This window comes from Cyprinodon tularosa, unplaced genomic scaffold (assembly GCF_016077235.1).
Source record: "Cyprinodon tularosa strain WSP-4 unplaced genomic scaffold, ASM1607723v1 ctg242, whole genome shotgun sequence".
In the NCBI taxonomy this organism is placed as follows: domain Eukaryota; kingdom Metazoa; phylum Chordata; class Actinopteri; order Cyprinodontiformes; family Cyprinodontidae; genus Cyprinodon; species Cyprinodon tularosa.
Window position 1 is genome coordinate 232,211 of NW_024038901.1, and position 15,705 is coordinate 247,915.

At 36.9% G+C, this 15,705-nt stretch overlaps 1 protein-coding gene across 1 annotated transcript in view; it reads left to right on the forward strand.

The window, feature by feature from the left end:
- wnt10a (wingless-type MMTV integration site family, member 10a) overlaps window positions 1–13,845 on the forward strand; it is a 37,037-nt gene extending 23,192 nt beyond the window's left edge. The window contains exon 4 of the mRNA XM_038287654.1: window positions 13,058–13,845. Within this exon, the coding sequence (XP_038143582.1) occupies window positions 13,058–13,570 (513 nt within the window). The 3' untranslated portion in view covers window positions 13,571–13,845. The remainder of the gene's footprint in view (window positions 1–13,057) is intronic.
- The last annotated feature ends 1,860 nt before the right edge of the window (window positions 13,846–15,705 follow it).

Consider the following 15,705-nt stretch of genomic DNA (forward strand, 5'->3'; position numbering starts at 1 on the left):
GACTAAGGAAGCTATATAATACAGTAATGCACTTCTCTTTCAAGATTATGTTATATACCCTCCACTAGACAATTATGAACTTCTTTGTGTGTTAGGCAGAAAAAGGTGGTTTGAACAATTTCAAAGGCAATGTCGACTGTTAATGAAGTGATTGCTTTATTCTAAAATAGAAAACTAAATGGAAGGAGTTAGTGATTATCTGCCAATTTAATGTAGTTTTCATTAAAAAATATGTTTGTGTAAAGCATATGTTCTAAAGCAGTCCAGGACTAACTTTGAGTAAGTGAAGGCTTAATGCAGCTTTAACAGAAGCCCTGTAAGATTTATTAGCAACTCGTAAAGAATTTGAACGACACCCCTTTGAGATCTGCCCCAACCAGCAATACTGGGACTCCCAGGTTGTTTTATGGCTAATTTAACCTATGAACAATGATAAACTGCTCATAAGAGGCAGTTCAGGTTCAATCACTGACTAAGAAACCACACAAAAGGTATCAACCGTTTAATCAAGAAACATTAGTGCAGGGTTGTTAATAAAGTTCTCAGAGGACATTTTATATTGTTTATGGCGTGCAGAGCTTTTCTTATGGTGCAGAGTAAGACGATACAATCTAAAGTAGCAGGCTTTGTATATATAGTACTGCTTTACTCATGCACACACACAAATATGTACAGAGGCAAATGATTCACAGTAAAAGCACAGCAGGTGGAAGTGCTTATGTCTGTAATAACATTTTATTAGAGTCTTTAAATGAGAGCTGTGGACACTGTGTGTAATTAACAGTGAGTAAATGCTGTGTGCATAGACACAACTGCAGAGACACCCTGACACTGCATAGCTGTATACATTTGCCCACTAACTGCATGTCATTGTGTCAGCCTGTGTATTCATATACGCGTGCTTAGCTGTTCTTTTGAAGCAAGGCGTTTGATTTGTTTAAAGTGATGTCTGGGTTTAATGTGTTGCTGTGGGATTTGTTTGTGTGCTTTGATTTTGCCCCGGCTTTCTGCTGGGCTTTGGGGTTCTTTAGTAGATCGCCTTTGAACTGGCAAACACAAGGCGGTGAACAGTGTCGTTGGTTGTTTATTCGTAAAGAGGGGTCGATCATGGGACACGCAGACATTAGATTAGGATTTTCCCAAAAGTGGTTTGTGTTGATGACACAGAGATTAGCCCAATGATCAAATACAAAGCAACAAATTAAATTGATAAGAAGAGGTTAATTTTTATTGGTAAAGTTGAACTAGTTGTTACTGAAAATGACATAGCTCGATTTTTGTAATTTCACATCCAGAATAAAACAGAGATTGCATTAGGCATCTCTAGCAAGTACGTAATACAATGTGTTCCTTATTGTTAATGTGGAACACCCATTTTAGAAAAAAAACAACCAAGCTATTTTGAAGGCTTTTTTTAGGGGGGCGGGGGTAATGCAATGTATTTCTGCTTAAAGAAATTAGTTGTCAGGAAAGACAAATTACAACCAGATTCCAGAATTGCTGCAGTCTGTATAATTCCCCTGGAGTTAGACTCCCTCTCTTTCACTGCAGGCCATCACTACTTCTCTTAACACTTCTAAGAGTTAATTCAAAGATTAATTTTTTTGTGACAACGCTAATAGCATAATGCTGTAAGCGGTGTACTAGCACTTTGCTTTCGGCATACTGCAGTCCTTAGTCTCAATATCTGTTACGACATAGCTGCAAAAGGCAAGTGCATGCAGGAACTGAACTGCCTCATTAAGTTTGTGTGTTCTGCAAAAATCATCACTGTAATTATTGACTATTGTTGAAGAGGCATACAAAATTTCTCATTGGCACATAAGTGCAAAGCTTTAAAATGTAAGTTTTTCCTTAGCTATTCCTTCATTTCGCACTGTGGCCCGTGTATGTAGTTTTCTTTGGTCTACTGTGTTATGTCTCCTCCAGTCCTGGTCTGCCACCAATATGTTGTATTTGATCTCTGTCTGGGGTTGTTTTATAGATGCCTCTGTCAACTCTCTTAAGGCCATTAAAACTTGCCAGATGTTTGTTCTAAATATGGTCCACAATTGACTTTCTTTCTAAGGTATGAGCAGACAAAATGGTAGTGTGTGTTCCCAGTGTTAAATCATTACAAACAAAATTGGTGTTTTGTATGGAAAACATTTCCTACAGATAACAGACTATGTCATAGATGAAAAATTATAGTGGGATCCAACTTTAATGGCTCCCCTCGTGAGCATGTCTGCAAAACTTTTCAAATAGATTTAACCTAATTTGCAGTTGTGACATCTCAAAAGGAAAAAAATATATATAAATATATAGATAGATAGATAATTAGATACTGTAGATTTTTTAAATTATTATTACAGTATATTTATTAACTATGATTTTAACTTAAGTAAATACGACATCTATTGGCATACCTGCCATACATTTTTTGGAATAACTATTAGTCAACTGTAACATTTCACATGGTTGGAAAAGTCAAATCTTCAACCATTCTTCTTGGCACAATCCCTTTACATCTTCCAGAGTCTTAGATCTTTTGTTGGGATCAGTTCTCCTCTGCTTATTTCATTAGTTTTTTTAGAAAGAAGGTCTGGGTGACAATATAAGCTTTTCCAGAAGGTCAAGCTAATGTCTTGTGAACAATTTCTGGTTTAATTTGTTCATACGGTTTGGATGAAAACAATAATTTTTGCATGTACAGAACCTAACAGCTCTTATGGAAACTTTGTGATTCCAAGGTGCCACTCAGTCATGTAGATCTTTATCGGTAAATAAAAAAAAAAATTTTTTTTTGTTACCTTCATTAGCATCTTGCTCATTGTCAGTAAACAATGCAGTCTTGTAATCAGTTTTCCAACAAATTTGGAAGGCCACCAGTTTGGTATTTGAAATCATCTGCTATTTCAAAGAGTTTATTGTGCCAACTTCCAGAAAAACAATGTTCACGCTGATTTAGGATTATACACAGTCCAGCATTACAGATTCTTCACCATACCTGTACTTACTAATAGTGAGAAGGATTACCTTTTTCGCAAATTCATAATTTATTGAAATTTCATGTTTGAGTGCCAGTAAAGTTTAACAAGCTTCTTGTTTATGTTTCTGATTCAGGCACATAAAGAAGGTGTTTTTTTCTGGCATTACTCCAAAAATAGATGCATTGCATGTAGATAAGGTCTAATGGTTGCTGTGAAAATATGCTGCGCAATGGTGCTTGTTGTAAAATAATGTTGGGTCTGTGTCAAGTCATGTGACCTGTAGGTAAGAGTAACAGGCCATGTGTCATCTCATTGTTATCCATGTATTATTGAAACTTGGACACTACAATTGATTTTTAAATGTTACATTTTAACCAAGACCTAAAGTCCCAACTTGTATCTAATACAGAATCTCTGGTGGAAGATAATGATTAGGGTGATGCAAGGAGGCCTTGCAAAGACTTTGAACTAAACCTAGGCTAAATTTAGGCTAGGCTAATTTTAAAGATACCAGTGCATTACATGGAAAAGCTACTCGATGATTAAACCTCTAAGAGTTTGTTCCCTGTGGTAACATCAAGAATTTCTTTAAATTTTCTTAAGCATCTAGATTATTTCTTACCTACCGTTTAAAAAATATCTATAGAAAGGATTTTCTTTATGATTTTTTCATCTTATTTAAGAAACCTAGCTGCTCAGTGGTGCAGTGGGTAGCACTGCTGCCTTGCAACAAGAAAGTTCCGGGTTTGATTCTCAGTCCGGAGTCTGCATGGCGTTTGCATGTTCTCCCTGCGCATGCTTGGGTTCTCTCTGTGTACTCCAGCTTCCTCCCACAGTCCAAAAACATGACTGTTACAGTAGTATCCATTCATAATTTTCCAATTTTCCTTGATGGGCCCTTGGTTGGTGCCCTACAATTCCTTTTTAAACATCAACATTTGTACTAAAATATTCTTTCTCTCATGATTTGTGGACATTTAGATCTAAAGAGAAGCGTCACCTTCTAGTCAGACCCTGTATTTCAGTGAAAGGGTGGAGTCAGAGTAAAAAAAATATGCAAGAGGGGGTCACTAAAGTGGCTGGAAGTTGGAGGGAAGTGAGCTGCCATTCAGCTGCCGTTTGACTGGGAAGGGCCTTTTGAATTGCTGCTACTGTAGGTTAATTTGCTTCTCTAAATTTTCCCATGGTGTGTATGAATGGTTTGTCCTGTTGGTCTCTGTGTTGCCCTGCGATGGACCGGCGACCTATCCAGGGTGTACCCCGCCTCTCACCTATTGAGAGCTGGAGATAGGCACCGTCACCCCCCGCAGGGATAAGCATGAAGGAAAATGGATGGATTAAGAAAACTATTTTATTTTCCATTAGAAAGAAACTTTGAATGTTTATTTAATAAAGAATAGCTTATTTAATAACTTTATCTACGAGGGGCTTGAATAATTTTAGTCTTAAAGGTGACAAACATTTTAAATAAATGATCATGTGATAGTTATTTCAAATGAACTTTTGGGATTGCAGATAATTTTGGACCTGGTAATGCTTCAAAAAATATTACTTATATTGTATGTTTTCACCAAATAGTTAATACTCAGATTAAAGGTAGCTGTTTTCCTAATTTGTTTGGATGAGTTCATGTGACTGCAACCTACCTACCTTACCAGGTTACCAATAGATGTGATACAGAACAGAGGTCAATCTAAATCAACCAAAAAGGTGACTCAGTAAGGAGCAGCACTTTGCTGTCAGAAAGCTTTAATCCATCTTACAATTGATTTAAAGTGAATAAAAAGTGTTAAGTATCATTCTGGCAAAAAAGAAACACATCAAATATATTTCTATTTTTTGTGGTAGTAATAGAAAAAATAATGCTTAAAACGATAGCCAAAAGTCAAATTAGATCCTTTATATTGTTTGACAATAAACACAAAAAAAGGAAAAGTCATAAATGAAAATTAAGAGTTGAGACCTGCTGATTCTACAAGTTGTTTATGCTCCTTTCCAAAAATACTTTTTCATCTCTACAAAAGCATCTGTTCCAAATTTATGCATCCTACTTTACTTTTCTAAAGCTGCCAAACATGAAAGATCATGTGAGAGTATTGATAACATCTAATCTATATGGCAAATGACAAAAGATAGTGACATCTAAATCCTGATGGGCTATCAGCTAGATGAAGAGATTATTGTTGATAAAATGCTCTGCGTCTAATAACTAGTTTTAGGGCAGCAAAAAGGTTACCCAGACAGGTCCTCTTGGCATTTGTCTTTAAATCACTGTCAATGTGTTTAGGGTTAAATCTCAGGTTCCACATCAGTATATAAATAAATAATTTACTCTTCAGCAAAGATCATGTCAAACAGGAATTTTTATGCTATTCCTAAAAATCACAACCTTTCCTCTGATCTTTAGTCAACCTCTAGTAGGCTTTGAAAGATCTCTGTTGGGAAGTCTAAAGCCACAAAGTTTTGAGCCTAGACAGGAAGTGTTTGATCAGTCATCCAATTTTAGCCCTCGTCTTTATTTCCTCTTGTACTGGATACTAATTCCTAATGCTCTTTGTTTGATGGATCAGATCACATGTTTTACTGGCAAACCACTTCAATTAGAGTGAGAGCAGACAGCTTCCTTATTTCCTGTCACCTGTTAATGGCCCAAATTCTACCTTTTTTGTCTTTCATCTGCGTGCCAAAAGATTGTTTCCTAAACACCGAAAGCATATTTGACTCGCAGTCATTTTCTTTTGTTGAGGTTTATGGGGTTTGCAAACTGCGTTTTAAACTTTGCTCGCTCAGGGCCATTGGTGTGCATTTGTTCACAGGGGGTTTCTTGAACAAATGTATCCCAAAAAAGATCTAACAGATGGTATTTCTTTGATGAAATCATTGGCAGAAGTCTAGAATTTTAAAGGCACACTATGCAACATTTTTCAGTTAATTAATGTGTTCCATATCGTTTTGGATGATTAAATGAGTCATTTCAGGTTGAACAAAGGTATTCTCGGCTGCCCTGGTGGTCTGTGGGGGAAATACCACACTTGCAATTGCAGGAGCACCGACCCGCACCCACAGGCTCAGAAGTCTCACGAGAGTCAGTCTTGCTTTACGGCGAGAACTGCTACACCCCCCAGTTAAAAGCATTCTCGTTGCTAGCACAGTGGCGATCTTTGTGCAGTTATGCTACGTTCACGCAGCAAAAGCAGCAAAATCACGTCTGCTGCTTCATTTTTGCTGCTTGTACCAGTTAGTTCTGACGCGCAGCTGAAGCAGCTTTGCTGCTCTGGCTGCGCGGTGCAAAAGTGTGTCTGATGCGCGTTGGGCGGAGCTTCACTATCCTTTCTCTGCCTTGCAGCTATATTTGCTGTGATCAGTGGGAATAAAGTAGTTTTAATATGTGTTTAAGTGAGAAAATACACCTGAAAACGTAATCAGTGCCGTCAGTTCATTCAGATTATTATCCTGCCTTCAATATTTTTTCTGTCGGAGCCGCTCAGACCCCCACATACCAGCGGTGCGACAGTAGGAATTCCTTCATCAGCAGCCTCGGCAGCTGGTAGGTGTTTTTCATCTAAATAATCCAAACTGCATATTCTGCCGGCAGATTTCTGCATTTTAAGTCAATTTAGGCGTCAATAAACTGTTTAAGAGAAGTGATCATAGCCTCTGATCATCAGCGCTGTGTCTCTCTCCCTGCGTCAGATGATTAAACGCGCCCGACGCGCTGCTTCATGCTGCGTTCACACCGGGGGCAGCTGGCCGTCCGGTCTGAACGTAGCATCAGCTGCTCAGACTCGCTGCGCCTGCTGCTCAAAACGCGCCGCGGGACCTTTTGCTGCGCCTTGACGCGCGTCAACCATTGACTTTGCATGTAAACTCACTGCTTCTGTCGCGCCAGCTGCGGTGTGAACGCAGCATTAGTCATTCGTTGCGTTTGCCTGTCTGCTAAGCTCAAAACAACTGCGCCTGGCTTGACGGAGAAACCAGGAGAACAGCTGTGCATATTTACGACAGTGCACTTTTACTTTCGCCCTCTGGGGGGAGCCTCGCTGGAAAATCAACACCGGTTGCATAGTGTACCTTTAAATCAGATATATTTTCCTTTATTTTAAATAACCCTTTGATAATGCCTTTCAGTATCCTGGTAGATTCCAATTTTGATCTACCATGAGAAGAAGCCTAATACTATAAAATTTATATAGTTTTATACATTTCATAAAGCTGGACTGATTAATCAGTATGAATAAAAAACTGCAGGTAATATGCAGTCTGAGGGATTTCTGCCAAAGTGTTTTTTTTTTTTATCTCAATTAAAAGCACTTGCCCAGTTCTGCTGGGTTTTTTTCCTGTGAGAAGGGAGTTTTTCCTCTCCATTGTCGACTAGGGTTGTCACGATACTAAACTTTTCAACTCGATACCGATACTAAAGAAAATATTCGATACTCGATACCACAAGGATAAAAACAGAGACTCCAAAATTCTACAGAAATATTTTCATTAATAAATAAAATACAATATATAAATACAATAAAGGTTGTATGCTGTGCACAATATTAAGCAAGTTTGATAAAAAAAAAAACTTATAAAATTAAAATTAAGTATTCCTTCCTTGGCTATGCTTTGCACACATAACAATGACACTAGCCAAACCGGTTAAGAAACAAAAATAATTCTCAGCAGCTGCATCTCTTACAAAAAAAAAAGTCTGAAACTGAAAAGTGCACAGAATTATTCAATCACACAGTGTTCTGAAAGTGCATTGTCCTCTATTCTGCACTTTAGATGAATGACTGCTTAGGTGCCACTGGTGGTGGCACTGTTGGCACAAGATACAACGTTTCACTATCGATACTTTTTTGAGTATCGATACTTTTGACAACCCTATTGTCAACAAATGCCTGCTTGGTTCGAGGACTGCTGTAGAGTCAAGCAAATATCTACCATTTGTACATGCTTATCCAGGAGTGGCGAATCTTGCCTCAGTGACTGGAGGCAATCAGTTGGGCTTTTCAGATAGAAAACCTAACCAGCCTGTCTTTATTATTTCTTTGAATTGTCTCTGTAAATTGTCTAGAGATGACATATGTTGTGAAGTGGTGCTATATAAATAAGCTAAATTGCTTTAAAATCATATCGGACAAAACCCTCAGTACAAACAGGAAATTAAGTTTTAACACATGTTTTTAAAAAGTAAAAAAAAAAGCAGAAATTAGTGGTTTGTTATCTTTCATTTTATTGTCAAACACATAGTCTTGCAGTTTTACAGAATAACAGCATAGTTATATATATTAACATATAAGGGACGCTGGTTCTATATGGTTTGGTCTTTTTTTTATCTCCCTTATGTGAACACTTCCATTTCTTTAGAGCAAGTTTTCTGCTGTTTTTGCTGTTTGCAGCATTGCATGTAGCTGTTGTTATTTTTGTGTGTTTACATGTGTTTGCAGGTCATTTCACCGTTCGCTGCATGTTTTCACCTGTTTGAAGCTCATTTCTTCTTTGTTTGCAGTGTTTTTTTGTGCTCGTGTTTTGGAGTTTACAGCACTTTGTCCAGTGCCTTGCATCTCAGAGTTTTCAGATAAAGCCAAAATGTCTGAGCCAGGCTAACTTAGCTGAAGATCAGATTATATATAGTGAAGTCTTAGATGCCTTGCAAGAGCATTACTTACTTGAAACTGTATATGTTTTATACAATACTAAAAAGCAATTCTGGTACGAAATGGTTTAATGGGGGTTAGAAGATTGTGTAAAACGCAGTGGTCCAGTGAGTGGTTGACTTTTTATTTGTCCACCTTATAACAGCTATAGCAGTTTCCTGTACTTAGCTTAATCTTTCTGAAAAGATAGTTTGATCATTCTTACTCTAAATCTATCCATCAGCCAGAATATATATTGCAAAAAAAGAGAGAGAACTGTAAATATTTCTTCACAAAATAAAGCTAAATTTGTGTGTTATATGGAGGTTTTATACATCAAAATAACACCGTACAAAAGCTTTTTTTTATGCTTTCCTACTCTTCTTTGAACCTCATATCCCGCAGTGAATGACCTGTCATCAAACAGTAGCAATGTGGATGCAATTATGACTCCTAGGTCAGTTTGTCTCTTTAAGGTTTAAGTGGGCTGGAGCGTTTCATGATTACAGACTTTACTGTGTGTTTAAGGCCCGGACGTTTGCGTTTCTGGGGTTGCCTCTGACTCTTTCTAAAAACTTGCTAAGCTGCACTCTGAACTCAGTGCAAGTGCTGTTTGAACTGTTTTACTGTTGTTTACCCTGAAATCTTACAGCCTTTATTATCCCCTCACCACTGATCACAACTCCTTTAAACTTTCCTTTCAACACTCTAAATCAGTTGAATACTTTTTATACAAAAAGCAAAATTGTGGGTTATTTTCTTTCATCTCAACAAGTGGTACCCAAAACATGCAATGATGCAAAACATTTTTTTTTTTTTACTATATCATTACATTATTTATTCAACCAGATATATCAGTACTTTTAAATAATTTTTATGCGGGATGGATCTTAACAGTTCAGAGAAAAAAATGTAAAAATGTCGGGTAGCTATAAGGTAAAAACACTACAAGTCAACTTCACATCCCTAAACATTTTAAGAAAAAAATTTTTACAAATATGTTTTTTAGCCAGCTTAGACAAAATCCTTGTAAAAGAAAATCTCTTCTTCTGGGCTTCAATAAATGGTCTTTTGCAGTTTGACCTGTGATTAAGTTTACCCCTGAACAGAAACTTTAAAAAAAAAAACACTTAAACGTTGCTCAAATGTAGAAAAGAAAATCATGCCCTGTGACTCCTGCAGCAACAAGCTTTGGATTTTTGTTCTCATTTGCCGAGCTTTAAGAGCTTCTACCACTTTCCTTTCCACCATATGTCTTTCCTCTATTAGAGTATGTAAAGTGTTTAGTATCAAGCTCATTCACAACAGAAACTAGTTGTTCAGTCCCTGCTGAATCTGTCTGGTCAGACTTGAATCTGTTGCAACTATGAACCATAATATCTGCAAGCTGCTTTAATGGTTACTTGCAAGATTTACAAGTTTGAGCTTGCACGGTGCATCTTCAAGTCCTGTATTTTAGCTCACAATATGTGGGGATTTAGCATGAATAGATAAAAGACCATTATTAAAATGACTGCCTAATTATGCATGCTCTTTAAATAAAACTATATATAGCTTTTTTTTTTTATTATTCAGCATCTTCTCTAGTGATCATCTACTAATTTGTAACATCTTGGCTGGCCAATGTACGGTGAATGTTTTCAGAAGAGGTTCTGATTGTGTGGAAATCTCTTGTCTAAAGGTCTTTTTAAGTAACCCCTTAGATTTTTCTTGCAACTTAGTTCTGGATTCTGTTTTGGCCATTCCACAACTTTCCTTTTCTGAAAATGAAAGTGGGCTATATTAGATTTTCCAGAAATTGTTTGTTTGTTTTTAGCAAGGCCTGAAATTAATTTGAGAGCTTCCGTCTGCACTAAGAAAGTCATTCCATTGTAATAATGTGGAACACACAGAAGTTTTTATTAAGTATCAATTCCTCTTACCTTTTTTGGAATGGTTGCATCAACTAAAGGATTTTGAATGTTAATTCAGGTTAGGTTTTAGCTGTAAGGTTGATGACATCAAGAGAAGGTACAGCTGAAAGTATAGCAAAAATTGCATAAATGAAGTAGTACGTCAGGAACTTCGACACAAGACCAAATTATTGAAGTTCTTTTACTTTTGGTTCAATAGGTGGAAGAAAAATAAACAGTGGTTAATTAAAAACAAGAATGAAAAAAAAATCCTATTCTAAAAATATCAGAAGGCAACGTTTTTTTTTTCTTTCTAAAACATAAGACTGTCACTCGTTGCCACTAAAACCACTTTATGAGGAACTTTATCCTTATTCATTTGTAATAGTCCTCAGCTCAATTGAGGAGCTTGCTATATTGCTGCAAGTTATTTGTTATCATCAAATATCCTTTAGCATTTTGTTGGGGACATTATGAACTATGCACATTTTTTTATTTGGCACAATGAAAAGGAATTTTGCATCGGTAGTTTCTAAACAGTAAAGGCGAGTAGTTCTCTAAAAGCCTCCTAGCTTTATTGCTTGCACATGTTTAGAATGTCTTTAATGCCAAACCTGTGTGTGAGTGTGTGTATGTGTGTCTGTTGATAGGGGCGGCAGCAGTAGCATCTGTCAGTACTCTGGGTGGCCTGGTGTTCCTGTTGGTAATTGGATCTTAAAGTTTTGGACTGGTGCTGACTGATAAACACCCACCAGCACACACATTGCAGAAATGAACATGGCTTGTGCAGCACTTGTTTCTGTGTTTTTTATGTCTGCACATCGAATCAAACAGGCAAGGTTATGTTTACTGATCAGGATACTGACTCTACAGTAGTTACCCAAATATTATTTCCAGACCTCATGATGAAATGTATTTGTATGTCAAGGTGTATCTGAACCTTTATCAGAACATGCTGAACACTTTTGATAAACAATGATTGCCTCTGGCATCCAGTTTGGCTGCACTGGCCAGGATTAAACCATTAAAGTGAAAATATGTGAATCCCTCAATGCCCTGATGTGTAATATGCTGTTACATGTGGGTCATCCCTGGAGTCATTACTTCATACCAACCGATGAGTAATGACAATGCTGTCTGTTTGGGTATTGCCTGCATCCACTGTGTTATTTGATATCAGTAGGTTTAACCACATACTCAGAGTCAGACCACCTGGATTTCCCACAGGGGAACTATATATTTCTGCAATGGATCTTAGTCATTAAGCATGCATAGGACTTTGGGAAAAATAAACTTGTTCAGTAGATGCACTGCATTGAACAATAAATTGTACCTGTTGATCCTTTCTAAATTTAAAGCCACAACTGTCAATCAGTTTCATTTACATTCAATATGATAGATCACCATAAAGAGATACTTATTTGCAGAGGAAAGGGCTGCATGCTTTTTTTGTTGTTATAAGTGAAACCAACCAATAAGTCACATAAGGACAATGTATAAGATGATGACAATAAGAAGATAGTCCTTTTCATTTAAGGATAGTGAGGTGTTCTCTGCATGGCTTCTGGACAACTGATTTTTTTTTATCTATCTACCTTTTAGATCTAAAGGGCTGCACTGTCTTAGGTAAAAAAAACTGTATACCCACAGGATGACACTGTTTCCACCATGTTTCACCATAGGGCCTCTTTATTGTTAGGGCAATGAACAGTGTTACTGTAGCTTCCCTTCACACATACAGTATGATTTTGCTTGTAGACCAAAGAGACCAATAATGGATTGATTTGACCAAGACATCAACTTCCACATTTTTGCTTTTTCACCTACATGGCTTACTGTAATGGCTAGCCTTCCTCTTCCATAGACTAGATTATTTTAGTTCATGATTAATTGTCAACAGATTTTCACAGCTGAGCAATAAATCTAAGCAGCTTCTTCAGAGTTACCATCCCCTCCTGGAGTGCTTCTCTGAGTAAAGTTTTCTCTGCCTAACTAGTAAATATAGATGATTAACCATGTCTTGTAAGGTTTACAGTTCTTCTATAAGCATTCCATTTTTGGACTGAAAAGTGGCCTGTGAGGTTTTCAGAGCTTGACATATTGCTTTCTAAAGTAAACCAGCTTTAAAAGTCTCTCAACTTCATCTCTGACTTGTTTGTTATGTTTGGTCTTTGTAATACTCTTTGTGTGCTAATGATACTTATCAACCCCATAAAGCTTTCAAATATCATCTGTGGCCTTTTTACAGACCAAAAATTACACACATGTAGATTCTTTTCACTTAGCCGATGACGATTGAAGACAGATGGTTGACTGGAGTTTAATTTATGGGTATCAGGGTAGAATGAATAGGGTCATGCTTTTCAAATTGTTTTTCTATAATAATGTGCTGCTTTGTGTTGGTCCAATCTCCGCTAAAAGACATTTAGTTGTACATACTAGTATGTAAAGCTTTAAACACTACACACATTGCAAGAAAACATTTTTATTCTTCTTGATCATACCCCTTACTCAGTAAGCTCTACTCTCTCTCTCTCTCCCTCTTTCTACCTCTGCTGTCTTCTAGGTGGTGCTGGACAACATGAGAAGGAAATGCAAGTGCCATGGGACGTCAGGGAGCTGCCAGCTTAAAACCTGTTGGCAGGTCACTCCAGAGTTCCGGCTGGTGGGCACAATCCTAAAAGAGCGTTTTCATGTTGCCACCTTTATCAAGGCTCAAAACAGGAATAACGGCCAACTGGATCATTCAAACCATAACAACCACAACCATCATCACCATCACAATCATCGAGACAGCCACCACTCACATCGGCGGCGCAACAGCAGAGACCTGGTGTACTTCGAGAAGTCGCCTGATTTTTGTGAGCGGGACCTTAGTTCGGACTCAGCGGGCACACAGGGCAGGATCTGCAACAAGACCAGCCCTGGAATGGACAACTGTGAGAGTCTGTGCTGTGGGAGGGGGCACAATATCCTGCAACAGACACGCAGCGAACGCTGCAACTGCAAGTTCCACTGGTGCTGCTATGTGGTTTGTGAAGAGTGCAGGATAAAAGAGTGGGTTAGTGTTTGTAAATGAAGAAAAACACAGTAAAAGACCCAAGTCATAAGAGAAAAACAGCCAAATGCCCCATTGTTTTTTGTCATGGACTGCATTTTTTTGTTTGTTTTTGTTTTTTTTGTTGCAGAGCAGTCACAGAAGGACAGTGTGTCGCAATTAATGCGGCAAAGAAACTTGTGTTGGTCGGTGTAGATTGCACATGCAGGAGGCGCCTGAAGTTGCTACAAGCCAGATTTAAAAAGGATCTTTACCACCTTACTATGAAGACTGGAGAGCAGAGTTATATAAAAAAACGAAAACATCTTAACTGATAAAAATTATGCATTAATCTTACAAGGCAAAGTGAAATGCATGAAAGAGAAAATATTTCTTAATAGCTTTATTGATATAAGATCTTTATTTTATTTAAATTTCTGATTTGTTTTGTACATTTTAAACTATCTATACACTTAACAGTACATTCATGAATGGAAACTTTTGCCAGAATCCATTCATTTTCATGTTTCTTGACCACTACCTAGACAAAACTTTGGCATCATAACTCAGTTTAATCACGTTGCACATATGACGGAGCAGGATTAACTGATATGTTGTGTTATCTCCCAATCACTGTTATTATATTGAGTGTTATGAAGTATAACGCTATAAAATAATGATAAAACAAAGAGTTCAGGTCCTCATTAGGGTAAGACAGGAGAAGATGTGGATCAACAATCAACTCCCAGCATGAAATAAACTGATTACACCACTACAGCCATGGTCACTTAAAGGCCGAAGGATAAAGTTGGCCAAAATGCTTATTTGAAGCTAGATGTTGGTGCTGCTTAATGGGATACTTCATGGCACACCTTTACTGTCTTTAACTGGAGAAAGTAGTTAAAATCCATGCACCACTTCAAAACACTATGCTTGTAAAATGTTTGTGCCACTGTTTTTCGACCACCATATAGCACAGCAAAGATACACCATTCTCAGTTCCCAGTCTGTTGTGATGTGATAAGTGCATTAAAAAGATGGTCAGAGTGCACAATAGACCCAAAAACTCTACATTTGATCTTTGACATGATCTAGGTAGCACTGTAAATAAAAAATAAGAGTTAGAATTCACAATTGCCATCAATAATTTTTTAGATACATCAGGAAATTGAATGCACAAAAACAAGCCCCAGCTGCACATACCCTATTAGCATCCTAAAGTGGCTTCAATCAGTCTTTCCCGTTTTGTGATGCATTTCTTGTGAGCAACACTGTAAGCTCCTTGTTGTATGTACATTCACTCGCTTCACAAATTATCGGTGTGTTTTATAGGGATATTCTGATGTCAGCTTCAAAGTATATAAGGAATAGTATAAGTAAGCTACTTATCAGATAGTGTAATTTATTTTAAACAATATATTTTCTGTGTTCAAAACAGAAATCTGGTATTATGCAACCAATGTAACTGATAAGTAGTCTGCATATACTAAACAATATCCAGGAGAACTTTGAACAATGTCAGCATTATGTATTCTAAGTGTTAAATGTAATGTATGTTTGTATTTTTATGTTTTAATATGGTTATTATCTAAGTTATTTTATTTTTTGTGGATAACTTAATATTTGTAAGACAATAAAAAACATGTTCATGAAACAGGCTTTTTTGTGATGAATATTGTCAGGCTTAAGTGATGCTATATTACAAAATGCACAGCTTTTTGCAGCACATTGATTTTTTTTTCTGCAATTCATTTTTGAGACAAAGCAAAAAAAGAGGTTACAAAGTAGCCACATATAAAGTTACACATAGGCTTGAAATTAAGTTCTATTATTAATCACTTTACAATTTTTGTTTTGTTTTACTTCCAATAATTATTATTTATTTTTTTTTTTTACCCTTTCTTGAACGTCAACAGCAAACATGCTTTTATTATTCCAGCTTTGATAATATACTGAAAGCATCTGGCTATTGGCAAACACAGGTTTAAGCTATACTCATAGGAACTTCAAAATAAAATCTGTATTACAAGTTATATTATAGGGAACATTTATTTATATAGCCATTTACACAACGAGGGGACTAAAAAAATGTATATAAAAAGCATAAAAGGTTTAAAGCAGAGAAAAAACCAAAACAAATAGTATAAACAAACAAATATGAAACAAGATAAGTCACC